At 43.8% G+C, this 22,857-nt stretch overlaps 4 protein-coding genes, 2 long non-coding RNA genes and 3 other non-coding genes across 13 annotated transcripts; 5 read left to right on the top strand and 4 right to left on the bottom strand.

Moving 5' to 3' along the window:
• Positions 1 to 895: 895 nt before the first annotated feature.
• parvb (parvin, beta) lies at positions 896 to 9,642 on the bottom strand. Its single transcript, XM_088379280.1, has 13 exons — positions 9,411 to 9,642; positions 5,232 to 5,321; positions 5,008 to 5,078; positions 4,716 to 4,818; positions 3,864 to 4,004; positions 3,233 to 3,348; positions 3,104 to 3,162; positions 2,845 to 2,864; positions 2,667 to 2,728; positions 2,523 to 2,591; positions 2,277 to 2,378; positions 2,114 to 2,186; positions 896 to 1,227 (listed from the first exon to the last, which is right to left on the bottom strand). The coding sequence occupies exons 1-13, from the start codon at positions 9,505 to 9,507 to the stop codon at positions 1,151 to 1,153; spliced, it is 1,080 nt and encodes a 359-aa protein (XP_088235406.1). The 5' UTR covers positions 9,508 to 9,642; the 3' UTR covers positions 896 to 1,150.
• Positions 1,018 to 4,005, top strand: LOC148396800 (uncharacterized). The gene is made up of 3 exons (XR_015859132.1): positions 1,018 to 1,238; positions 1,409 to 1,543; positions 2,265 to 4,005. It is a non-coding gene; the product is annotated as an uncharacterized LOC148396800 (long non-coding RNA).
• On the top strand, positions 3,494 to 3,565 carry trnag-ucc (transfer RNA glycine (anticodon UCC)). Its single transcript has one exon. It is a non-coding gene; the product is annotated as a tRNA-Gly (tRNA).
• trnag-ucc (transfer RNA glycine (anticodon UCC)) lies at positions 3,757 to 3,828 on the top strand. Its single transcript has one exon. It is a non-coding gene; the product is annotated as a tRNA-Gly (tRNA).
• LOC148396798 (uncharacterized) lies at positions 4,247 to 10,866 on the top strand. Its single transcript, XR_015859131.1, has 4 exons — positions 4,247 to 4,399; positions 5,014 to 5,092; positions 10,255 to 10,424; positions 10,507 to 10,866. It is a non-coding gene; the product is annotated as an uncharacterized LOC148396798 (long non-coding RNA).
• On the bottom strand, positions 9,809 to 14,786 carry hdac10 (histone deacetylase 10). 2 transcript variants are annotated; one of them, XM_088379268.1, is made up of 19 exons: positions 14,612 to 14,786; positions 13,202 to 13,336; positions 13,038 to 13,134; positions 12,837 to 12,934; positions 12,663 to 12,767; positions 12,526 to 12,594; positions 12,343 to 12,469; positions 12,205 to 12,270; positions 12,086 to 12,145; positions 11,936 to 12,025; positions 11,759 to 11,865; positions 11,622 to 11,689; positions 11,285 to 11,507; positions 11,133 to 11,208; positions 10,973 to 11,055; positions 10,851 to 10,907; positions 10,498 to 10,771; positions 10,249 to 10,408; positions 9,809 to 10,125 (listed from the first exon to the last, which is right to left on the bottom strand). In XM_088379268.1, exons 1-19 carry the CDS (start codon positions 14,668 to 14,670, stop codon positions 10,097 to 10,099), a joined length of 1,983 nt encoding a protein of 660 aa, XP_088235394.1. In that variant the 5' UTR covers positions 14,671 to 14,786; the 3' UTR covers positions 9,809 to 10,096. The 2 variants fall into 2 exon arrangements, with proteins under 2 accessions (XP_088235394.1, XP_088235395.1); XM_088379269.1 differs by having other exon boundaries at positions 14,510 to 14,641.
• A 345-nt stretch (positions 14,787 to 15,131) lies between these two features.
• aplnr2 (apelin receptor 2) lies at positions 15,132 to 16,476 on the bottom strand. Its single transcript, XM_088379277.1, has one exon. The coding sequence runs from the start codon at positions 16,474 to 16,476 to the stop codon at positions 15,223 to 15,225; it is 1,254 nt and encodes a 417-aa protein (XP_088235403.1). The 3' UTR covers positions 15,132 to 15,222.
• A 37-nt stretch (positions 16,477 to 16,513) lies between these two features.
• pus7 (pseudouridine synthase 7) lies at positions 16,514 to 22,089 on the bottom strand. Of its 4 annotated transcripts, none has more exons than XM_088379272.1 (17): positions 21,957 to 22,072; positions 21,064 to 21,363; positions 20,915 to 20,999; positions 20,653 to 20,775; positions 20,440 to 20,581; positions 19,511 to 19,622; positions 19,359 to 19,436; positions 19,163 to 19,291; positions 18,932 to 19,057; positions 18,810 to 18,871; positions 18,575 to 18,735; positions 18,388 to 18,514; positions 18,212 to 18,313; positions 18,008 to 18,137; positions 17,820 to 17,911; positions 17,565 to 17,743; positions 16,514 to 16,532 (listed from the first exon to the last, which is right to left on the bottom strand). In XM_088379272.1, exons 2-16 carry the CDS (start codon positions 21,351 to 21,353, stop codon positions 17,607 to 17,609), a joined length of 1,896 nt encoding a protein of 631 aa, XP_088235398.1. In that variant the 5' UTR covers positions 21,354 to 21,363; positions 21,957 to 22,072; the 3' UTR covers positions 16,514 to 16,532; positions 17,565 to 17,606. The 4 variants fall into 4 exon arrangements, with proteins under 4 accessions (XP_088235398.1, XP_088235399.1, XP_088235400.1 ...); XM_088379273.1 differs by lacking the exon at positions 16,514 to 16,532 and adding an exon at positions 21,556 to 21,647 and having other exon boundaries at positions 17,346 to 17,743; positions 21,957 to 22,062; XM_088379274.1 differs by lacking the exon at positions 16,514 to 16,532 and having other exon boundaries at positions 17,346 to 17,743; positions 21,064 to 21,354; positions 21,957 to 22,089.
• A 629-nt stretch (positions 22,090 to 22,718) lies between these two features.
• On the top strand, positions 22,719 to 22,792 carry trnat-agu (transfer RNA threonine (anticodon AGU)). Its single transcript has one exon. It is a non-coding gene; the product is annotated as a tRNA-Thr (tRNA).
• Positions 22,793 to 22,857: the final 65 nt, after the last annotated feature.

The raw sequence follows: 22,857 nt of genomic DNA, 5'->3' as shown, positions 1-22,857 counted from the left end.
GGATGGAGCATTCTCTTGCAAGCACAGGCAAAAACTCCAAGAAATACTCAAAGTCCCACCCCAGAACCTCAAAACTGCGAGGCAGACGTGCGACCCACTGCGCCACCATGCTGCTATGAAAGACAAAGTTCACACTGTAATCTTTTAGTAAAGTCCCATTAAGCATTCCTACTAACGCTGTTTCCAAATGAAAAGACCGAGACCCGACACTGGGCGAGTTGGAGCACTCAAGGCAAAGTGTGTGTGTGTGCCGTGTGTGTATTAGCACATCAATTGTCGTCCCATGCGTCCAGCAGCTTCCATTAGACCGACCAAAACAGACAGGAAGTGCGGAAAACAAGCTAAGGTGAAAAAAGGGATCACCTGACAACCAGATGAAGGGGCAATTTGGAAGGGTGGTGGGGGGTTATGTGGAAGGTTTCCATAGCAACAAAGAAGGGAGTTCTAAAATAAACCTGACATTCCTTTGCCCAAATTGGTGGAATGCTTGTGAGGCAGCGCTAACAAATTGTCACTTTGGTGATTCCTTACAGCGCGTTGACTCATCTGCTCGTTCAATAATTCAGCCAGGCGTCAGAATGCGCAGCTTGTCTTCCCAGTGGCGCCAGTGGGCGAGGGGGGGGGGGGGGGGTAGCCGGAGATCTCCGGCCTTCTCTCGGGGCTCGTCTGAAAGGTCAGTCGATGGCAGGCCTCTTCGACTGCGGCCCACCTGGGGTGGCGCCGTTTTACAAAGCGTTTGTTCGTCATCTAACGTGAGCCGTTTTGTTCTTTTCTTCAAACAAAGATGGCGGCCATCTGTTCAGACTAGTTGCCGCCATTGCCAGCCCACATGCAAATAGTTATGAAATTTGATCTAAGGCTTGTTTGAAACTTTAAATCTAAGAAAAAAAAAAAGTAAAACATGTCTCCTTTAATATATATTAAAACAAAAATTTTGAGAAAGAATTTCAAGCATTTTGGTGAACGTTAGCACTTGTGTGTACATTAAAGAGGTTTTCAAGTTGATGGTTGCACATTCAACAACTTTTCGAATAAATAGGAATTAAAAAAAACATACAGGAGATGATTTTTTAAAAAAAAAATTGCATTCCCAATCGTCTCTGACACGACCGAAAAGTCCTTGTTTGTGACCTCACAGGCGAACACGCTGTTACTCGGAGTTCTTGTAGTTGGTGAACAAGTTGTAGAGGACCCTGAGGGTGGACTTGAGGTTCAGGTTGACCACATCTGCACAAAAGGTAACAAAAGGTCCATTCATCAAGCCATTCAATTCCAGCTCTTCAATGAATGTTGCTTTCTTCATATGGAGCGCAAAGTAGGCCAAAATATGAATTTCCTGATAATTACCATAAGATACATTGCGATTGCATCCACAGGGCTTATTTGCATATTGTAATTTTCTCTGCAGAACTAGGACCTTGGAGATAAATTGTTTTGGTGAAGAACAGCAGAATGGGCTGCAATTAGGATTCAAGGTTAAACACGAGTTGGCTGCAAACGACAACAACAAAGAAAAAGAAAAAAAAACATCGTCCCCGTGGAGGTATGATGCTGTGAGGGTAACAAAAAGATGAGAAAACAAATGAACTCGATTGTTTTTCTACTTTAGGAAGGTCTGAATGGATGACAGCGAGCTGAAACGCGAGCCCCCGCTGATGATAATGTCATAAAACAAATGTATTGCTTTATCTTTCCATTGCGGCCTCTGACTGAAATTGCTTTAATGGCAGCAAATGTTGATTAACCTTTAAGTATTCCATCCGTCACGACTATTAGATTTCTCTTCAACCTAATATTATTCCATCCTATAATATGATCTCTTTATGTATATTGATGCACGACGTGCTACAGGCTGCGGATGGTTCATTAAATTATAAGACAGAAAAGTGATGGCTGAGGTCCGTTTAGCTTGGCGCTCGCTTCAAATGTAACGCGAGGTTGCCCTCTAGTGGAGAAGAGATGTATTGCATGAGCTGGCGCTTGGTTTTTATCAATTTCTTACACCAAAAAGTACTTCCGAAAAAATTAGTCAAGCCAAGCTTAAAATAATATATAAAAAATATATATTTGTATTTCATAAAAAAGATTTAACATTATTGTAAGCGGGCATTACCTTCTGGTCTGGCTTTGGGTTTTTTTAGGCCGCCATCTTGCATGAGCTCAAAGGCGAATGCCACATTGTGGACCTGATTCAAAAGATGTCATCTCAGCTTGGGATATCGTTCACAACGTGCAATAATGGAAATTTTTTTTTCTTCATGAAGGTCAAAAATCACCTTCTGGTCAAAGTTCTCTGGGGTGAGGAAGAAGTTGTACAGAGGTACGAAGTAGTCCTCCAACAGCCCCATCAAGAGGATCAGGTAAACGCCATCAGCAAACTGAACAAAAAATATTACATCATCACAGTGACTTGATTTAAGAGTTGAAATTGTTGCGTGACCACAATCTTAACTCAAAACATTTCATAAATTAAATTTTATTTCCACCGAAATTATGGTGGTCATGTGAGAAACTTTGAATACCTGAGATTCCAGCTCAGTGACTTCCAGGTTCAACTTGTTCAAGTGCTTGTTCACAAAGGTGATGAGTGACTAAAGGGGCAGCAATCAGATCATTTAATGAAAAAAAAAAAATCTGAGTCTGAATTTCAAACGGAATTTTCTTACCGTTTTGACCACATTCAGTTTGTCAGGCGCGTGATCCAAAAGTGTATCGAAAGCATCTCGTTCTGTTGAAGCAAACAGACATTTATTTTGAATAAGTAAAGAATAATCTTACTAAATTTAGATTTTGGAAACTTTACATAAAAATCACCATAAATACATAGAAACTATCACTACTTACCAAATCTCCCCATCATCATTCTGGAAAGGAAACAGAGCCAAAAAGCACAATTCAGTTTGTACGTATGTTAGTGCAAATTTAAAATGACAGGGGAGCCTCGATTTATGCATTGTACTGCCCCCTGGCGGCAACGGCACGCACATGAGAAATAGCAACACGAGCCCCATTGAAATATGATACTGTTGAATTCGTTGCGTTGGAATACAACATAGAATGATGTTTTTCTTGTAAAAATATATTTTAAAAAAAAAGTGCTCACTCGGTGGTGCTGGTCAGCTCCTTGTTGACGAGGGCCGTCTGCAGGAGGCCATCTCGCTTCTGCTCAAACAACATTAGCATTAAAGTGACGTCACATTGCAACGTCACACGCGGAGCACGCACGCCTCACCTTGACGACCACCACCTTGACGGAGACGTGCTCGGGCAACCTGATGGCCGCCTGGAAGTGCATGGCCAGCGACACCAGCAGATACACGATGGCCACCAGGTTCTTGCAGTGGATGGCTGCAAAAACATTCATGTGTCATCATTCATGAAAGCTCGAATTGACTGCGTGGGTGTGCCCAATGAAATGTCTCATGTACGCGTGACGTGGCAGGAATGCTCTACATTTCCTCTTTAGCGACTTTCCGCACCCCATTCGTATACAGCGTTGGTGGTATAGTGGTGAGCATAGCTGCCTTCCAAGCAGTTGACCCGGGTTCGATTCCCGGCCAACGCAGATTATTTTTTAATTTCTGTTAAAAATATTATTTTTCGTCGTAGTTTATAACGTAATGTTATTTTTTAAGGATTATTTTGTTTGTATGTCTTTGCGGCTGCAGATGAATGAATAACAATGTGAAAATGCAACCACCGTGGGTAACTAGGAGGAGGAAAAACCTTTCTAAAGGAACCAGATGTTTTCAAGAAGCGTTGGTGGTATAGTGGTGAGCATAGCTGCCTTCCAAGCAGTTGACCCGGGTTCGATTCCCGGCCAACGCAGTAGTTTTTGGATCATTTTGAAAGGGAGCACTCACAGTCAACACTCCACTCAATGGACCAGCCATGGGGACGCAGCAGCTCATTGACAGCCTCCAGAACCGTCTGGAGCTTCTGCTTCTGGCCGATCTCCGACTGGGTCACTTCGGCCACGTTCAGTTTCCGGCCTGACAGCTTTTCTGGGAGGAGAACCGTTTTTCAAATAAGACTGTCTTTGTTAGTCCCACAATGAGACTTGGACATAAAAATAAATTTACTATGGTGCAACCAAAAACTTTATTTTATTTTTTTGCCCCAAAGGCTCATACGGTATCAAAGCCTAAAATACTTTAGCCAAATAAAACTAATTCCCATTCACTAACATTGTATCCTAAAATCACGACCGATGCAATATTGTTTTGGCCACTACGTCCGGCGGTGGCGCTGCAGGCACGTTTGGGACAAAAAGTAAGCGGTAACAGGAGGCGGTTTGGCGTTTTCCACAATTATCTCACGTCAAAGTTGTAAAAAAAGGCCTGCTAGAGAACTGTAAGACTGGCTTCTTCAAGATGGGCTTCAGATTGTGCGTAAGAAAGTAAGTTCTTCTTGTTGTTTTATTCGATAAAATACCCGCCTCTTTGCCTGTCAATTAGTGCTACGCAATATGCTTTAGCATGTTTAAAAGAAAGCTATCGCTAGCGCTTGTGTGTACATCTCTAAGCTGCACTACCTTACGTAGATATTGTGTTGTGATATTTACAGTATTTAGACATTAATACTATAAATGAAGTCGTTAATTATAAAAAAAAAACCCGCACATTTTACTTACCGTATTAGTGTGGACTCTATTACCGGTTACACGTAATGGACACTAGAGGGCGCCCACGAACGCAGAGGATAACCTGACTCACCAAAAAGCTTCTGCAGCACTTGTCCGTCATAGCAGTCCTCCTCCAGGTCTTTCACGATGATCCTGTCCTCCTCCAGCTCACTGTTGATCCAGTCAATCAGCACCTGTAGTGTGCAGTGGATAGAAAAAGTCTACACACCCCTGTTCACATGCCAGGCTTGTGTGATACACAAAAGAAAATAAGACCTAGGTTCATTTAAAAATGTTTCCCATCATTCTTGTGAAGTAAATCCTGTTCACCTCAAATTCCAAATTTCTAGAAATATTTTTTGAGCATTTCTACTTCTTTTTACCTTCAGCAAATCTTTAAACTTGGGGTCATCTCGCGAGGTCGGGTCCAGCATGATCCTCTCGGCGTTCTCCTCTGGCAAAGACAAGGTGAGACCGTTTTTTTTCATCCCCTTCACACATGTTGAGTGCAGACATGATCCCACGTGAGAATTAAGATTTTTTTTATTGTATATAAACTAATAGAAACAAATAAAAAAAAAGTACATCAAGAAATGTGTGTTGCTACCTAGCAGAGTGTCCTCGGGATGGACGTTTGTCCCAGAAGGAAGCATTGGAGCGTTGATGGCATTTTTGCCTTCCTCGTGGAGGTCACTCACTAGTCGCACGGCAACACAACACAAACACACACACAGACACACACGCATGTGCGTAGAATGCACCATGAGTAATGTCCAACAGCAAATAGCACCTAAATATAAATTTCATAAAATAAATGTTATCTTGATTCATCAGCATTTATATAGTTATTTCCTTTTACTGTTAATGTCACTGCTTCTGTTTTCCCCCAAGATTTTTTAAAAAGTACTGCCAGAGAGACACTTGGTCACTTTTTCCACGGGCCACATGATGTTCCATCAACAACTTTATCTCTTCATGTTTCCTGTTTGGCTACAAAAACGAAGCCTTCAGCAATCTTGCTAAAAAACTGGCGCGTTTAAGTGCAGACAAAATGGAGGAAATAAATAAAAGTAACCGCCACGCAGATTGAAAGATAATCGATATCTGCTATCACTTTGAAAAATTGGGCTTTGCCCGCTAATGGACACATTGATTTTTTTTCCAAGACTCCATTTCACTTGTTAGTGCGCTCTCTATTCTATAGTTATTTTATGCAAAAAATAAAGTATTAATCACTGTATATTATGTCGAACAATTCCAACTTCAAAGCAGTAGTAATGTACATTTGCTCGGGGGAAGGCGTCCACGCTACATTTCCGATCTGATACCGTCAGTCCTTTTTAGCTTGGAATCTCCTCATGGCTCAACATTTGGCTGCATAATTACAGAGCAGAATTGCTACATTTCATCCTAATTGCGTCGCTTCCTCCCCCGTGGCTCATCTGCTTACATTACGCCCGCTTCCGAGTCAAGTACGACCTGCATCAAAGTCGGCAAAATCCAACAGCCACCTACGTATGGACAAACCCTAAAAAGCAGTTTAAGCCCAACGACGCTTAATTTGTGAGGCACGGCCGACTTGTCATTTCTATCAAAGTACCTGGTTTCTTCCTCTTGGTACCGCAAAGTAATCCCGCCATGTCCCCACTTTGAAATTCCTGCTGGATGCACGATGCAGTAAATGCATGCACAGTTATATGTCAATATGTGTGAGGGTGTGTGTGTGAGTAAGGCCGAACAGTAGCTGGGGCGTGTTTATTTCTGTCACAAATCTCCTCCCCACCTCAGAGGTCTAGTTACTGGAGATGTGTGTGTGTGTGTTAAGAGTAGAATCTCCAATGGACGCTAGTGTGATGTAATGGTTGGAAATGAAAGTCTGTTGCACCCTATTTAGCGCTGTTACTACTTTTATTTTGGTAGATTTATATTTCCTCTTTTACTCCCACTATCATTGACTTGATAGTCAACTGGATATTTTGAAAAAAAATGTGTGAGTGATGGTATCGTTATCGATATCAGTCTTATTTCAAGGTATCAGTACTTGCGACAGCAGCTGATACCAGTATCAGACGCCCTCTTGTGGGCATTTTATTATCAGGAACTGGAAATTTGAATAATAGAAAATGGTCATTCATTTCATGTAACTATAAAGGAATGGATAGTTTTGTGTGTAGAAAGTATTGGCGGTATCAATACTTGGTATCTCTATCGATGAAACTCAAGAATTGAGTACCGGTATCGGTCTGAATAAAAAAAGTGGTATCGAATATGCTTAAAATGTGTTGACTTAATTTTAATGAACAAATGAGTTCAATGTTTACCTCGTGTGTGGTGCTAGTGCATGCTCATCATGTTTTACCCCCCCCCCCCCCCTTCATATAAAAAACAGTTTTTCTTCTTGTCTATCTGATTGTCTAACTCAGCATAAATTTTGCATTTCAATGAGGCACCAAATCAAGCCTCTGATACTTCTTACTTGCGGCAGGCAATCAATCAGGCAGTGACTCTATTACCGCTAACACAATTCCACTAATTCAATCTCGAGCAAAGCCGGCAACCCAGATAGAACATGTGAGTTTTTTTTTTTTTTTTTGCTGACATTATATTACAAAAGCAAATGACCGGACAAATCTTGGAGTCAAATTACAAAATGAGGTGTAGATATTTTTATTTTATTTTATATCATTTATTACACCCCTAGTTGTGGCTCTATTTACATATTCGTTATCCAACTGTAAAATGGGGAGTAAAATGCCTTAAGATGCCTTGTATATATTTAAACAGTTTATTATTCAAAGATGTGAGCAGCATACAAAAACAACAATGACGCTCAAGTGACCCCCCATCAGAGCTCTGGGACAGGAGGGGGAGGGGGTGAGAGGCAGTTTACTGGTTGAGGATATAAATAAAGTGGCAGTATATGGAGGCGACAGACAGGCTCTTGAATACAGCGCAGGTTATTTACGTCGGCAGCACGAGACTGGAGAGCAACAGAAGCCCAGAGATGACCGGGGGTTAGTAATAGGATGGGTGGATGGTTTAAATCCGCCCCCTAGTGGCAGGGAGCAGAATCGGTGACTGCTCTGTTTGCTTAGTTTGCAATGATCTTTGCCTTTTTGAAACGTGATCTCGTTTTAAGCCGATAAAAGTAATAGCCCGGCACAATATTTAATTTTTTGGGTTTTAGCTGTCTTTTATTTAATGTGCATCGCTTCGCAAACTGTTGTGGTTAATTAAATTAAGTTGAATAAACCGTACTAACAGGAGAAGCAAGTGGCCACACAGAGATGAAACGGGTCATAATAAAGAAGATATGGATATTATTATATAAATTATTATTATATAGAGATATTTGCCAATGTAGTCGTAAACAGTGGAACCCCCCCCCCCCAATTAAGAACACAACTTACTCTTTGCGGTCATCATTCCAGCAGCAACCGAGCAAGGTTTAAGTCGTACTAGTGAATGTCATCGGCAATTTGCGAGACCACATAGTCAGGATGCGAACGCTCGTTCCTTATAAAGCAACTCATGGATGTGACGGACATGAACTGACACTTTGGCCTTGTCACAAAAACGCACACTTCCTGTCAGTTTGTCACAAGCAAGCCAAGAAAAGTGCAGCAATCTGAGCCGAGTGAGAGAAAGTCAAAATGTTCCCCATTAAGTTGTGGTCTCGATAACTTGACAACGGGGACAAAAAACAAGAAGACCACAAAATGCTGACATGGAAAATGAGTTTTCAGCAAAAGGTTACGCAACTTTTCCCAACGCTACTCATCGTTAGGGTGTTTCCTCTTGAGAATAAAGTCACCACGCCTGACGGAAAACCACAGCAGCTTGCAAGATGAACCATCAGAAAACATCACCTTTAAGTTCAAACGTGCTGTAAAATAAAATATACTTGAGCAATAAAGCACAAAAAATTGTTGTACTGCATAAATACAGTATATCAGAGTATCATACAGTATAGAACTTTACAAATCACATTGATCTATAACTGTTTGGCCCAACAGCAAAGTTGAATGTGCTTTTTTTTTTTTCTTGTGTAATGGCACATCCACTACAGTAGATGGCAGTGGCGCACTGATGTTTTCAAATTTATTTGAATACTTTTGCTCATACTATAGTGTTGGCATACTTCTACACTAGTGGTCTTCAACCACCAGTTCACACCCCAGTGCCAGTCAGCAAGCCATTTGGTACTGGAATGCAAAGAGAGATTAAAAAAAAAAAATCTCAGCAGTAATAATCGGAATAAACATCAGCCCATAGGAGCATATTGTAGAATGCTTCAATCCTATTTAATTTTGTGCAGTCTTCGAGCAACTTGTAGCTGACCCTAAGTGAATACACACACAGGCGTTAAATCTCGCAGCTGTGTTTTTTTTCTTTTTTTTTTTTATCACAGACGCGCGCGCACACACACATAGGCTCAAAATAAGTCAAGACAAACTCTGACAAGTGTTTAAAATGTAAATAAGGCCACCTAAATCTATTTGAACTTCCTCTTGACTATGTGGCATTATTGTGCGCTTCTATTTATGTCCGTTATCTCACATCATAAGAGCGCTCGGTATGCTTTGTCTCGGACGTTATTGTTTGTGGTTACGAAAGAAATTAATATGAAAAACTGACGTCATCAATATTGTAAACGAGCCCGCAGGATTTAACTGGAGTGCCACGTGATTGCCGCACATATGAGCGCTAAAGGAAAATAAAAGACTATGCATGACTAAAATAAGATCATTTGGAAAAAAGACGAAAATATTAATAAATGACTTACCTTCTTTGGCTTTCTTCCTCCGGACCAAAGTGCCCCCGAGTCTGCCTAGAAAAGACTCGTCTTTTTTGCTTTTGGCGGACTGCGAGCTGGTGGACATCTTTTGAGCGTGTGAGCGTGTTTCTGTCACACACGCCACACACGCACGCAATAGTGATGACAAACAGGGAACGGTGCCTGCGAACACACACACCGGCCAAGTCAAGGGCAGAGTCGGGCTGGGACGTACTGTGTGACGAGCATGGACCAGTGCGTCAGTTCACAGCGCCTCCAACAGGCAGGACAAGGCACTACACACGGTGTCCTGATGAAGTAAACTGTAGGCCTCCTTCAGAATTTTGGATCCTCAGGCAAGGGTGTAGCATCGAATTATAGACCCATACCACCAAGCAGACACATAATTGGATTCATATGAATTATTTTAATTTTGTATAAAAAGATGTTTCAAAACAACAACAAATGATTCATTGAAGATTTGTAAATGCTCAGTCAGCAGGGATTGACTTGAGTTTACCCACAACCAGAATGACAAGCACTATAAAAAATAAAATAAAAAATATATAAAAAAATAAGAATGGATGGAATATGAATAGACTCTGGCAGTGGTCCTGTGGTTAGCATGTCTGCCTCTGCCCTTCCTATGTGGACCATGTTCTTGAAATGGAATGGAAGGAATACATATTGAAGCTTCAGTTGTCCTTGCTTCCACTGTCTTGTACTGTTTTGATGAGAAAATAGCACAATACACTTTTAAATGAAATATTGACGAGATGATACGTGTGCATGACGAGCGCTCAGGTAACCAACAGCAGCTTGGCACTGACTGTTATTTTGCCTTCACCTGAAGTCCTCAACAGCGTCCAGTCGGCCTGAAGGTGGAGTCTCAAGCCCTCCAGTGCCTCAAGATCTTCAGCTAATGGAGCAGGAAGTTGCCCCAGACTTGGTGCGGGACTCCCAGAGAGCGACGACGCTGTTGGCTCGACTAAAGCCTTTTCATCCTCCTAAAATGGAAGCCAGGTAAAAAAAAAAAGCAAGGTTAAAAAAAATAGGTTATCCTTCTAATCCATCTACTGCTGCCTCTTCTCCTCACCTGCACCAGCACAAGCATGTGACCGCGACCCAGGCCGCCAAGGAGGCTGACCAGCTGCTGCCATGCGCCTTCGCTGGGGCCGCCTGTGCCGGGAAATCGCGCCAGCAGCACCAAAGCGGGGTCGTACTCGTAGGCCAGAGGCAGGAGGAGCCCGAACGTGGCCTGCGCCAACCCTGACGTTTCCCCGCAGCCGTTCTTCAGACTCACAGGTATGTAATGTGTGCACCTAGGCATCTCTATCGCCCCCTTGTGGATGTCTACTGTAAGTGTTGTCCTAAAAGACATGAACGCGCTTGATCGGTGAAGCTCATTTCATGACGATAAATACACGACAAAGTCGAAATAATATTCACCCATCTTCTGGCAGGTGACTCAGGACTCCATTGCCTCCAATGCATACAACAAAAACGCTGCAAAAAAGGAAGAACTTATTTTTGTTGCTAATCTAGTTAGTTACTTCCACTTTTGTTTTTACCGTTGTTTGAGAGCGGTTGCATGCTTGATGACGGTCCCCAGTGCCATGGAGACGTCACTGACCAAGGCCAAGCCATTGCGGATCTGGTCGGGGGGAAAAAGTGGCAATATTTTGGAGGGAAAAGCAGCAAGTCATATTTAAAAAAATAAATAAATGTAACCTCATTTTTCTCCATTTCCCCAACAAGCGCAGTAAGACTGGATAGTTTTGTGACAGCATCACTTTCAAAATTCTCTCTTATTGGACGGAGCGAGAAAGACAATCATTAAGGACCTCTATTTGTTTGTCCAGGTGAAAGAAAAAGAATCGCACTTGGTTGAGCGTGAGGGGGCGTTCTGAGGCAGGTGGAAGCGTTCGCAGCCGTCCGGACAATCCACGTCCTCGGGGATCACCGCCGCCGTGCGTACGGGAGGCGGGACACACTTCTCAGGCTCGGGCCATGTGACGTGGTCTTTGCCTTCAGCTGCTTCACCGCTTTGGCGCTTTTCTTCTATCTTAATGCGCTTCGTGCTGACGTCCGAAGGGGGCGCTTCAGCTGGAGTAAGGTACAAAAATATTTCACTCGGGTTCGATATATTTGATGTGTTTATGAAATAAATGAACCAAGAGTTGGTATTTCCCTTCAAGGTTCCCTTCATCGGTCCAGTACCTGCATGCTTGAGACACGACCAATACTTGCGATGAGCTGCGCGCACACACTGAACGGACTCCAGCGTGCTGAAAAAGAAACACAGTAAGTCACGCCGTCATGCGTAAAATCAAATTGCCTACATGGCGCGGCTGAACCTCTGACAGGGTCCTTGAAGGTTGGTTGGCCGGGGCGCCGGATCACCCAGTAGACTTTGAACCGTGACACAAATGGACTGGCCGAGAGAAGTCAAGTTGTATCCGCCCTGCCAAACGTTTGCGAGATGCTATCAACAAATTCAAATGCTTCTTGAAAATGTAAAGAATGTATCCGACCTCCAACACCATGCACAGTTTTCCCTCGGCGAGGCTCATTAGCAGGTGGGTGAGGTGGGCGAAGACGTCTGGGGTGGCGCACATTTTACCCTGGAAAATAATAATAATTGATAAAAATGCAAATTAAAAAGCACGGCGCTTTAAATGTACCTCTGGGTCCCCAATGGCAGAGTCGAAGCCCGCACACACCAGCACCAAGTCCGGGCAAAACTGCAAGAAAAATCACTCGAGTCCAGTCAGCCCCGTTACTTTCCGTGAATTCGTCTCACCTGGTAGGCGACGGGCAGAAGGACGTGACAGAAGACGGCAAGATAGTCCCCGTTCCGCATGCCAACCTGGACACAGCGGACATACGACGCTGACTGGAAAGTGAATGGAAAGGTTGGCAAATTTCGCATGCTACTGACCTTGTTCCACGGCACATTGATATTAAAGCCAGCACCTTTGCCCTCGCCGACACTGTCGTAGTCCGATTCTCTGAGTTCAGGCCAGAATTTCTGATGCTCGTAGCGGTGCCAAGAGAAATAAAGCACGCTGTGGAAGGAAAGCCATTGGAAATTCTGATCACATCGAAAGAAATCTGTACCAACCTCGGATCATCCTCAAACGCATACTGCACCCCCTGACCGTGATGAATGTCCCAATCAACGATCAGCACCCTGAAAAAAAAAAAAAGAAAGTCATAAAATAGAAAGACAAGCTCCAAGGATGCACTTGACCTCGTTACCTTTGAGCGCCGTACTTTCCCTGGGCGTATTTGGCTGCTATGGCCACATTGTTGAACACGCAGAAGCCGTTGGCGGCACTGCGCATGCTGTGGTGCCCCGGGGGTCTGCTCATGATCAAACACACGAGCCGATGCGCTCAAATGAAATTGAGAGATTGGCTAAAAAGTTATTACCTGACTAGAGCCATGCCATTTCGCACCCTCCCACTCATCACGGCGTCCACCAGTTGCAGTGCGGCGCCCGCTGCCAGTAAGGCGCAGTGATAGCTGTTCTGTTGCACAAAAGTGGAAGCTTTAAAATGGCTGCTGAGTAATTTGGAACTACTACTCAATGTTTCCACAATGTTCCATAGCAACGATGTTAATACCACTCACTGGGTGGAAATAGACGTATCCATATTTCAGAGTGAACTCCCTCAGGTCTTCCAGAGTCATGTACGGCGTCTTCTTCACCGCTTCCAGGTACTCCTCGCTGGAACATTTTTGTGAAACTTCAGAAGGCATATTTAAATGATGAGAATTAGAAGTTCAGGACTCACCTGTGAATCAGGAGAATGTCGTCGTCTGTGGCTTTGCGGACGGGTATGGAGATACATCGAGCGGCTAGACCGCTCTGGACCAATGCTTCATAACTCGCTGTTAGACGCTCAGGCCTCTCGAGCTCACAGTCTGGACTGGAAGTGCAGGTTTGAATTTGTAAGATGTGTTTTTATGCTGCTGCTAATCAATCATAATTATTTATATTACGAAATTCTGCAACAAGTGTATGCGTTAATAATTTTATGTTTTTGTTCTTTGCATTCATAATTATATCTGTTTTCATTTCATACAGCTGAAGAAACTGCTGTAGGTCTGTTTCCAGCCAAGGTCAGTCTGTTTTGCTTACATTTTTTGGTATTTGCATAGCTCTTTATTTAAATCAGTTTACATTTACTACCATGAACCTCTAGGTCCATGTTTCTCTGCTAAAGTAAGCCTGTTTTAATTTACATTTGTTATTTGCACAGCTCTGATTTTTAAAATGTAAGCTATTCGTATCATAGATTTAAAAAAAAGTTTAAATACTATTGTACTCTTTATACTTCTGTTCTTTTTACATCTGTGCTTTGTTGAGTAGAAAGTGGAACATGAGGTGTGTTTAAATTAAACACTTTGCACAATTTGTTTAAAATATTGATATATATCGTATATTGCCATTCAGTCGAAAAATACCAGGATATCAGTTTTGGTCCATATCGCCTAGTCCTAATTATTAATCATAATTTTATTCCTCAATTAATTTTATCGTATCTGTTGATTTCATCTTACTTTACAGTTATGAATGGAAAACCTATGACATGGAACACCATTAAGAAAAGACAAAAAATATTAAATGAAATAAAAACATTTTGACTTTACATTTATGTAATGTCTCAAACAAAATAATATCAACCTAAGTAAAATAATAATAGAATGCTATTATTTTGCACAAAGTGTATATAAATAGTCCCACCAGAAACAATATTGCGATAAATAGTTCCGACCATTTAAACGTAACACCGGGCAACTGCTCCCTCACGGCATAACACTTAAACTTAACTTTTTCTCTCTCTTTTTTTTTTTTTACCACAACCAACAAATATATTTACTTTTATTCTTTGGAAAGAAATAACATTTAAAATACTGGTCACGATTCCCTTACGGTGCACCAACCTAACTCATCTGGGCAGCAACAACAACAATATAAAACGCACACTTTTCCTTAACCCAACAACAATGTATGTACACGCGTAAAAAGATGCAATTTTTAAAATAAAATCAAAGAGACCAACGAAATAACGCTCCTTGCTAAAAAAAAAAAAAAAAACCTGGCAGTCGTTGTTGCGCTGCTGGACCGTCGTGCCCACCAAGCAAGAACTTGTGTCGGACTTATTAGCCAAATGGCTGCTTACTTGACATCTCATACTTACTCTAACCAAAGCAGTTTGTAGCGGGTCATCTCCTCATCGTAAATTAAGGCTGTTCCCATCTTAGATGTCCTGCAGTCTCCTGGAAAAAACTGAAAAGCTCAGATTTCTGAAGCCGAGCAGGCGAAACCTTTTTATGGGTCACAGCGTCCTCCCTGAATATAAAACAGTGCTGCGCTTTGCTTCAAAATAAAATATAAATATATATAAATTCACAATACAAGATTATACATACAAAGATCTAGATATTACACTTGGAATCACTTCAATTCACCATTAACAATCAAAATATAAAATACATAACTTGAATATAATATATTGAATAATAGAAATTTAAAAAGATACTATAAACATTCATTTGTATTTTTTTCGGTAATTACTAAATTTTATATGGAAATTAGTCGAGACTTAAACAGCTCTGTGTACATACTGCACAGTAATTAGCATTCCATAATGTATGTGTTCTCAAGTTTTCAGGAATTTAAACAAAAAAAACATTTATAAACACAGACATCTGTGATTTTGCACCATTTTATTTTTAATACAAAAGCAAGAGTGCAACAATATAGTAAGCATGAAAAAAAAAATCACACATTTACAGTCGTTGAAGTAAATCATATTTGCTCAGTGGCCACGTCCGCTCCCGCCATCTTGTCTGCCGTTTCCTCCTTTGCAGGGCCATAGAAGGTCCCCCCCTCCTTCTGTGCCTCCTTTCGTTTTCCCTTCTCCCGCCTTCGTAGTCCACACATCAGCAGCAGCGTTCGCCTGCATCTCTTTCGAAACGATGGATCGCAGGCGGCGTAGAGCAGCGGGTTGAGGCAGGAGTTGAGATAGGCTACGCACGTAACGTACGGGTGGGCCGCCAGCAGGATCTGATCCAAGGTACAAGAGTACGGCAGAAACCCAAACTCCAGGAGTAGAGACAAAGTCTTGTTGACGTGCAGAGGCAGCCAACACAGGAAGAAGGCCAACACTAGAGTTACGATGACCCGGAGGAGCCTGCGCTGGCGGCGGCGGTCGGGTCGAGGCCCGCGGCCAAAGTGTTTGCCGAGGAGACGGGCCAAGGAACAGTAGCACACCAGCAGGACCACGAGGGGCAAAAGGAAGCCGAGCAGTGTGGATTTGAGGCTCAGAACCGCCGCCCACCACATCTGGGCGCGCTCCCTCTCGTCCTCATCTGGCTCGTCTCCCATCAACATGGAGTAGTCCATCCTGCAGGCTGTAGAACACGACTCGTCGGGCCAGTCGGACTCCTGCACTGAGCGCAAAAGCAAGCCGGGAAGCGCCAGCACCCCTGCCAGGAGCCACAAGCCCACCAACGGCCACGAGGCCCGGGTGGGAGGGTGTTGGCGAGGGCACCTGGTCAAGACCCAGTAGCGCTCCACACTGAGCACGCTGAGGCTGAAGACGCTGGCGTACATGTTGAGGGCGGTGAGGAAGCTGCTGAGCTGGCACAGCGTCTGGCCGAAAGGCCAGTGGTAGCCCAGGGCCGTGTACGCTGCCCAAAGGGGAAGGGTCACCAGGAAGCAGAGGTCTGCTAATGCTAAGCTAGCTATTAGAGAGTCCGTCAGGGAGCGGGACGGGCGCGGGGACCCGGGAGACGAGGAGCGAGAGCTGGATGATGCGTTTCTTCTGGACTCTCGGCAACACGGAATGGCAAATCCCACGGGACTTCTCCTCCTCCCATCGGCTCGGTCCAGATAGGCCCACAGCACCAGAGCGTTGCCCGGGCAACCCAGCACAAAGGCCAGCAGGTAGATGGAGGGGATGATAGAGAAAGAGGGAGACCAGTCTGTGTAGTCGCATTGGAAGAAAGGAGGAGGCGAAGGGGAGGTCAGGGAGTCTGCGTCCGACATGTTGGACTCCATTTAATCGTTCTTGCCGACTCGCATTAGTTGGCTCTTCTCAGATCCGCTTTGCTTTTCTATGCAAGAAAAAAAAACATGAACTCACCGTCGTTATATCATTTAAATCACAGCACTAACTAATTCATAAGAATAATTTGGTTAAGGCCCGAGTCCTGTTAGTTTTGGTTAACCTGAAGCTCACTTACCTGCAGACACGTCATCAGCTTGAATTAAAATCCAGTACAACACAGCCAAAAAGAAGTTTCTCACTTGTTCTTTAGAAGCTTTCTTTCCGAAATCTGCAGCATGGTGACGATGGTGCCTATCTTATAAACAAGCTAACCCCCCGGACACTCCCCAATAAACACACATCCGTCCTCTTACTTGTACGCATAGCAGACCACACTAGTGGAGCTACGTGACCTGCAAACAGCACCCCCCCACACACACAACAAACACACACACACATTTCCCAGGACACACAAAATGCGTCATTGTCTTGCACAGACACACATAAATGCAAGAGGCTAATTCAACGTATCCAAATGCTGGGCGATGTCATTAGCCTAGCATGGGGTTACCGTGCAAACAGCAAGTGCAGAGGTCACGTTAGCATCGAATTGTTGTTACGCGAACAGATGTTACCACATACATTCCTGGCTTTTCTCGAGCGAGTCAACCCACACACACTAACGTTGTAAAAGGAAATTTTGCGGTTAGCGCAAATAAAGCGTTTCTGAGGCGCAAACAAGGCTGAGCATGTGAATGAGAAGAACTAACTAAATAAATAAAATAAAAATATATCAATGATTCTTTATAATTTATTTTGCTTTGATTGGCCGAATAGAAAATATAGTTCTCTATGCCCCCCCCGAAAAAAAAAGACAGACTCAGCTTCTCAATGACTTTAATTCATCCTCTTTGCCAGTCGCTTATACATTTGATTGAATGTTATTTTAAAAAAGAAAGCAGTCTCAAAATTCTGCACAAGCAGATAAAAAAAAATATCATCTCTGCTCAAATGTGATTTAGAGAGAGTTAAACCATCAGAAGTAAAACGTTGGTATTATTTTCGACGATTTAAAAAAAAAAAAGTCAGACACACTCACATTAACCGAGGAAGTGTGTCAAGTCGCCAAACAATCGACTCGTCAGTTGAACCAGGCGGTGTTGAGCTGCGTCTGTTTCTTAATGCTGGTGTCCAACTTGAGGACTTCCCGTATGGCCATGGTGGCGTACGTGGACGGCGGTAGCGAAAACTCCAGCCGGAGACCGCGGTACTTCCCTTCTGTTAGGAGAAAAAGAAAATTGAAAATAGAAAAAGAGCTTTGCTGTCGGCAGCAACTTCTCTTCTGAGTCCTGACCTTTGTTGAAAACCGGCGCTGGTTTCTTCTCAATTTTCTCAAAGTCACTGTGGACCAGAGAGATTTTGGGGTCGTCGTACTCGATCACCTCCCTACAAAGGAAACACAAAAAGCGACACTAAGTTTTAAGCGAATAATCCGCCTCAATTCAATTTGAACACACTGCAGTGATTCGTTGGTGCACTCACCAACTGACATCGCTGGGCCTGATGATGACGCGTCTGTAAGCTCCGGCCAGCGAGTAGTCCTTAATTTTGTGTCGCATGTTGTCGATGTCCAACCCGTCTGCGCTCAGCATCTCCCTGTAACCTTTCCCGACTGGCGCAGAATATTTTCCTCATATTTATTTCTTCTCAAACTGCCAGCCTGGTTTGAAACGTGACTTTTCTTACCGTGGTGCGACGGGTAGATGACGTCAAAGCCAGGGAGCGGCATGACGATGTCGTGTATGGAGTGGCTCTTTGCTTCTTCTTCTGACAGGACGTGCGCTTTGGCTTTAGGGAATCGATCAGCATTGATTCTCAATCGATGATAACACAGTGAGGTAGAGATACCGAGAGGTACTGACTTCCTCGGAGAACCAGGTCGCCTTCCACGGCGGTGAGCCCGAAGGCGTCTATCCGGCGGCTCACCATGGTGTTCCACACCACACTTTGGTAGCTGTGGATGTACATCAGCCGGTTGTTTCGGGGGATCTGCACAAAACCACGCAGAACATCAAGACGGGCTTTTGCTTCAAATTGATTAGAACTCACCAGTCCGAAGGCGGTGACGATGTTGTTTTTGCCGTGCTGGGCCAGGCCTCGGAGGAGCTGGCCTTCCACGCAGCGCTTGTTGGGCAGCTTCTTCAGGGCCGCCTCGGGGTCCTGAGTCTTGGCCCACTCCTCCCTGCAGCGCACCAAAAATTCTTTCTCAGCTGCGGGGAGACAAGGCGGAAACATCAGCGTGACCACAAAATTCCACTCCAGGCGGATTTAGGAACTTCAGTACCTCCGGGACGAGGCTTGAGGATTAAATCCACCACTTGCTTCCAGTCGTTCTTCAGGATGGCCCTGACACAGAAACGTCGTGTGAGCGGAGGCGGAGTCTCGGCGCGGGACGGCGTCGGTTACCTGCCGACTTGCTGCGTGGGAACCGCCGTGGTGCCGAAGCGCTGCATGCCGTAGTAGTTGATGAAGCCCGTCTGCTTGAGGGACGTCACGGCCTGATGGACCTGGGCGTCGCTTCCTGAGATGTTCCTTACGCCAACACATTAAGCGACTGTGAGAAGCAGGACAACTGAAAAATGACGAGTCACTCAGCTCATCCCGATATTGAAAAACGAAGCTGGACATTTGGCGCACCTGATGATCACAGTGAAGTGGTTCCCCTGCAGCTCGCCCAGCTTGAGAGGGTGATTCTTGTAGGAGAAATTTCCCAGCTTGAGGTTCATCAGGCACTTGTTGAGGTGGGCCAACCTTTCTGCTGTGATCCTGAAAACGGAGAGCGTTGGCGGCGTGAGCTTCGCCGCTTACACCCGAGCGACTCGTCCACACTCACTTGACCACGGCGATCTCCTGCACGGTGATGGCCCTCTTGTCCTTGGTGCCCATGTAGGAGAACATGTTGGGTCTGAGCCTGGCAAAACAACGAGACGTAAGTCAGAAGAAAAATCCACCCCTTATAAATATATAATGTTGAGACTAGCATACCTGAGGAACTTTGAGAGCACATTGATGGCATCCATCGTGTCCTTGTTCTCCTTGTACAAGACAAAGTGGCAGAAGCTGCCGCGGTTTTTGGGCCAGAAGTGTTTCCTCGGTGCTTTTAAAAAAAACAAAAACAAAAAAAAACACAAAAGCGTGAGCTCATATCTGAGACATTCGCCTTGACAGAAACAAAAGTCTACTCCTGCCTTAATAAAACGGCAAAAGCAGCTTTAACACCCGACACCTCCTGTGCTTTCTTGTGTGCAGAAGAACTTCTTACCTGCAGATGTCTTCACCTCTATCCCAAGAGGAGCAAAATATAGACAATAGAAGAGCGTTACTCAGTGTTTGGAAGCTGAGCCGCATGCAAAAGCAAACCCACGAGTGGACTGAAAATAGGATCAGGTGAGCATTCGTGGCGAGCAATCTCGGATGGGAACCTCGGTGATGCCTTGACATCCCGGAAAGACTCATGCACGTGTTTTTAAAGTGGATTTACACTGCAAGACTCAGGCGACAATTCTGATTATTTTGCTCTCCAATGCCACAAAAAAATATGTATTTTTTTTAGTTATTTGATTAATCGTGACAGCCATTTCTTGGATTGTACATGGAAATAATAATAATTAAAAAAAATCAATTATAGACATTAAATTAGGACATCTGACCCGCAGTGTAATCCAGCTTTATCATCATGCACATGCCGTTTGATTTCTTAAGGATGTCATAAAAATACACATTGAAACCTCAAAAGTAAAAAATAAATCTGGATTTTTTTTTTTTTATGAAAAAGACACGAGAAAATGATTTGCTGACTTCACTGAGCAACTTTGACAACTTATACGACTTCATTATGGGATTTAAAATGTTGAGCAGATTTTCATGATTTTGAAATATGAACTTTGTGTTGGACATTTGCTGTCTCCGCTCACCAGCCAGAGCCTTCTTTCCAGCTGCATGGTAGGCCACGATGAACTTGCGACCGTCTTTCTCTTCCGTCTTTGTCTCCAGGCCGGGGAATTGAGTTTTGATGGCTTTGTGTACCACGGTCCGCTTTTCCTTGGACTCATCTCCCTATAAGATACATAAAAATGGATTTAAAAGACTGACCCGAGATAAGCGATAGCCAGCAAGTGTAAAGTCACCTCGATGGAAACGAAGCTCTCTTTGTTCTTGAATAGTTGGAGTTCCCCGAGCTGCTTCTTCTGATCCTCTGTCAGCACCGAGCAATCGGCTGTTTGTTCTTCTTCTTCTGCTGCCGCTGCTTCCTGGTAGAACCAACACACACAATATAAGATGAGTAGCTCTCACTTTTGTCTCAACCGCTGGTTGTCATGGTAACCAAAGCCATACTCTGTATCTCCATCCACCAACACCCATTTCAACCAGAGTGAATATTTTGCTGACCTGGGTCTCTTCAGGAACGGAGAGGTCATCTAAGTGCACTATCTTTCCATCTTTGTTGATTTCATGCACCACAAAATCTGAGTACCTGAGTGAAAATGATCACAAATCAATAAGCTTGGCGAGAAAGGGTGCGGTTGTAGAGAACAAACCTTTCCTTCAGGATTCCCGAGAAGCCCTCGTGATCGCTGACGTACTTGCAGATGCCCACGTCCAGCTCTGTGAGGCCGTGCTTCATCATGTCGGCAAAGGTTTCGCCGCTACCGTCCTCCTCCTCTTCCACCTCCTCTTCGGCGCTCTTTGCTCCCCGAGGAGCTCCGTTCTCGTATTCATCTTCAACTTTGGCTCTCTTGGTCACCGCCGTTTTGTCTTCTTCATCCTCTGAGCAGCCTCTCTTCTCCCCTGGGTGGACTGGAGCTGTTGCGGGTTTGGATTCATCCATTCTAAGCAAGCTGAGACACACAGAATTGTTTTTTTTTTTTTAAAGGTGCATTGTGACATCAAATCCATCTTCAGTTGTTATTAGGGGTACAGCTTACTGGTGAGAGGATGACCGACAGACAAGAGATGCAAAAGAGGTTGTTTTGCGTACACTCACTGACAAGCGACTCATCGATGAAAATTAGCCCTGCTGTTACGCGTACCATTGTCAGCAAAATGAAGAGAGGTCTGGCCCAAAAGCCAATGCTCAGACGATACCCTTGGTTGTCATGGTAACGAACGATGGACTCATTGTCTGAGCAGATGAGGCGGCTTGCATGAGACATTTAGTGTGTAAAGTGATCTATAAAACATCTAAGTAATGTTCAACAAATGCTAACATAGATAGATAAACACAACCATGTGCAATCACTAAAACGATCTTATGATTGACCCTTTAAGAAGTGTTACTTGTAAAATTGAGATGAGTAGCTTAGCATGTTTGCACAAGGTACCAAAACGCGGGGGAAAGGCGATCTAAGGGGGTAGCAGCGATATTTATTCAAGAATGGAGCTAAATGGCGAATTAAATGAACAACAACGCCTTAAACCTGATTCAAACTACCTGAGTGTGGAGAATGGAGACAGCACAGGATCAAGCGAGCGAATGTACTATACAACACGTGTGTGAGCATATGCGCATGCGCGTATTTTCTTCCGGGTTTGACCTCAAATCCCGCCTATCAGACCAAAAAAAGCCTCAGTCAGAAAAAGGCGAGCTCAAAGCATGCGCAGGCCACGTTACCCTCACATGACGCATAAATGTGTTTCTATGACTAAGACACTTGAGTAATTGGTGCAAAATCAACCAGATTACGTTTGTCGTGAGCTCGAGTACCCGACTCACGAGATGTGAGGCTATACTTGTCTGTAAAGCATTAGAATGTGCATCGACGGGTGAGTGAAGACATTTGCGACAGAAGAGACGCGTTTACGGCCACAAAATACTGTTATTTTATATCCAGTCAAATAATATTGAAGGTATTAGAAAGTGTGTGCATAATATTAATGAGTTAAAATAGTTTCGTATAAAATAGGCATAATCTAATAGAGTCCGCATTAAGAAAGCGACCAGAGTAAGAGGAGACGTTTATACTTTGTGTCGTAACACAAAGTTGACATTTCTGGATGAAGTTGGTTTAGTACTTGTACTTATCAATCTATAACTGTATGTTTGTTCAGATAAATATTGGTGAAAATCATTCGCGTCAAGCCCCTGCACTTGTTTGCTTGAGCTGCTCGTCGTAAAAATAAAGACGTCGTTTGAACCCTGCAGCATCTTGTTACGCATGTAGATAGCTCTTAAAAAGTGGCCGAAAGTGGCATCGGCGCCGTGGCTTAGTTGGTTAAAGCGCCTGTCTAGTAAACAGGAGATCCTGGGTTCGAATCCCAGCGGTGCCTTTTGTGTCTGCTCCTTAGACAAGCAAGCCTTTTGTTTTGTGAGTTTTCGTAAGTGTTATTTCAAC

This window comes from Syngnathus floridae, chromosome 6, assembly GCF_059516105.1.
Source record: "Syngnathus floridae isolate MCC-2025c chromosome 6, RoL_Sflo_1.0, whole genome shotgun sequence".
In the NCBI taxonomy this organism is placed as follows: Eukaryota; Metazoa; Chordata; class Actinopteri; order Syngnathiformes; family Syngnathidae; genus Syngnathus; species Syngnathus floridae.
Note: the sequence above shows the minus strand (reverse complement) of the source record. Positions and strands in the feature narration are given on the sequence as shown.

Excerpts from the sequence above, each read along its gene's own strand:
- parvb (XM_088379280.1), bottom strand. The coding sequence starts at position 9,507 with ATGTCCACCAGCTCGCAGTCCGCCAAAAGCAAAAAAGACGAGTCTTTT. Across the intron at positions 5,322-9,410 it reads GAGGAAGAAAGCCAAAGAAG|TGAGTGACCTCCACGAGGAA; the intron begins GTAAGTCATTTA and ends CCGTGCGACTAG. Across the intron at positions 5,079-5,231 it reads TCCCGAGGACACTCTGCTAG|AGGAGAACGCCGAGAGGATC; the intron begins GTAGCAACACAC and ends TGTCTTTGCCAG.
- hdac10 (XM_088379268.1), bottom strand. The coding sequence starts at position 14,670 with ATGGGAACAGCCTTAATTTACGATGAGGAGATGACCCGCTACAAACTG. Across the intron at positions 12,935-13,037 it reads GATACGTCTATTTCCACCCA|AACAGCTATCACTGCGCCTT; the intron begins GTGAGTGGTATT and ends TTTGTGCAACAG. Across the intron at positions 11,056-11,132 it reads GGGAAATGGAGAAAAATGAG|ATCCGCAATGGCTTGGCCTT; the intron begins GTTACATTTATT and ends CCCCCCGACCAG.
- aplnr2 (XM_088379277.1), bottom strand. The coding sequence starts at position 16,476 with ATGGAGTCCAACATGTCGGACGCAGACTCCCTGACCTCCCCTTCGCCT.
- pus7 (XM_088379274.1), bottom strand. The coding sequence starts at position 21,353 with ATGGATGAATCCAAACCCGCAACAGCTCCAGTCCACCCAGGGGAGAAG. Across the intron at positions 19,058-19,162 it reads CACTTCACTGTGATCATCAG|GAACATCTCAGGAAGCGACG; the intron begins GTGCGCCAAATG and ends TGTTGGCGTAAG. Across the intron at positions 17,912-18,007 it reads AGGCCCAGCGATGTCAGTTG|GGAGGTGATCGAGTACGACG; the intron begins GTGAGTGCACCA and ends TTTCCTTTGTAG.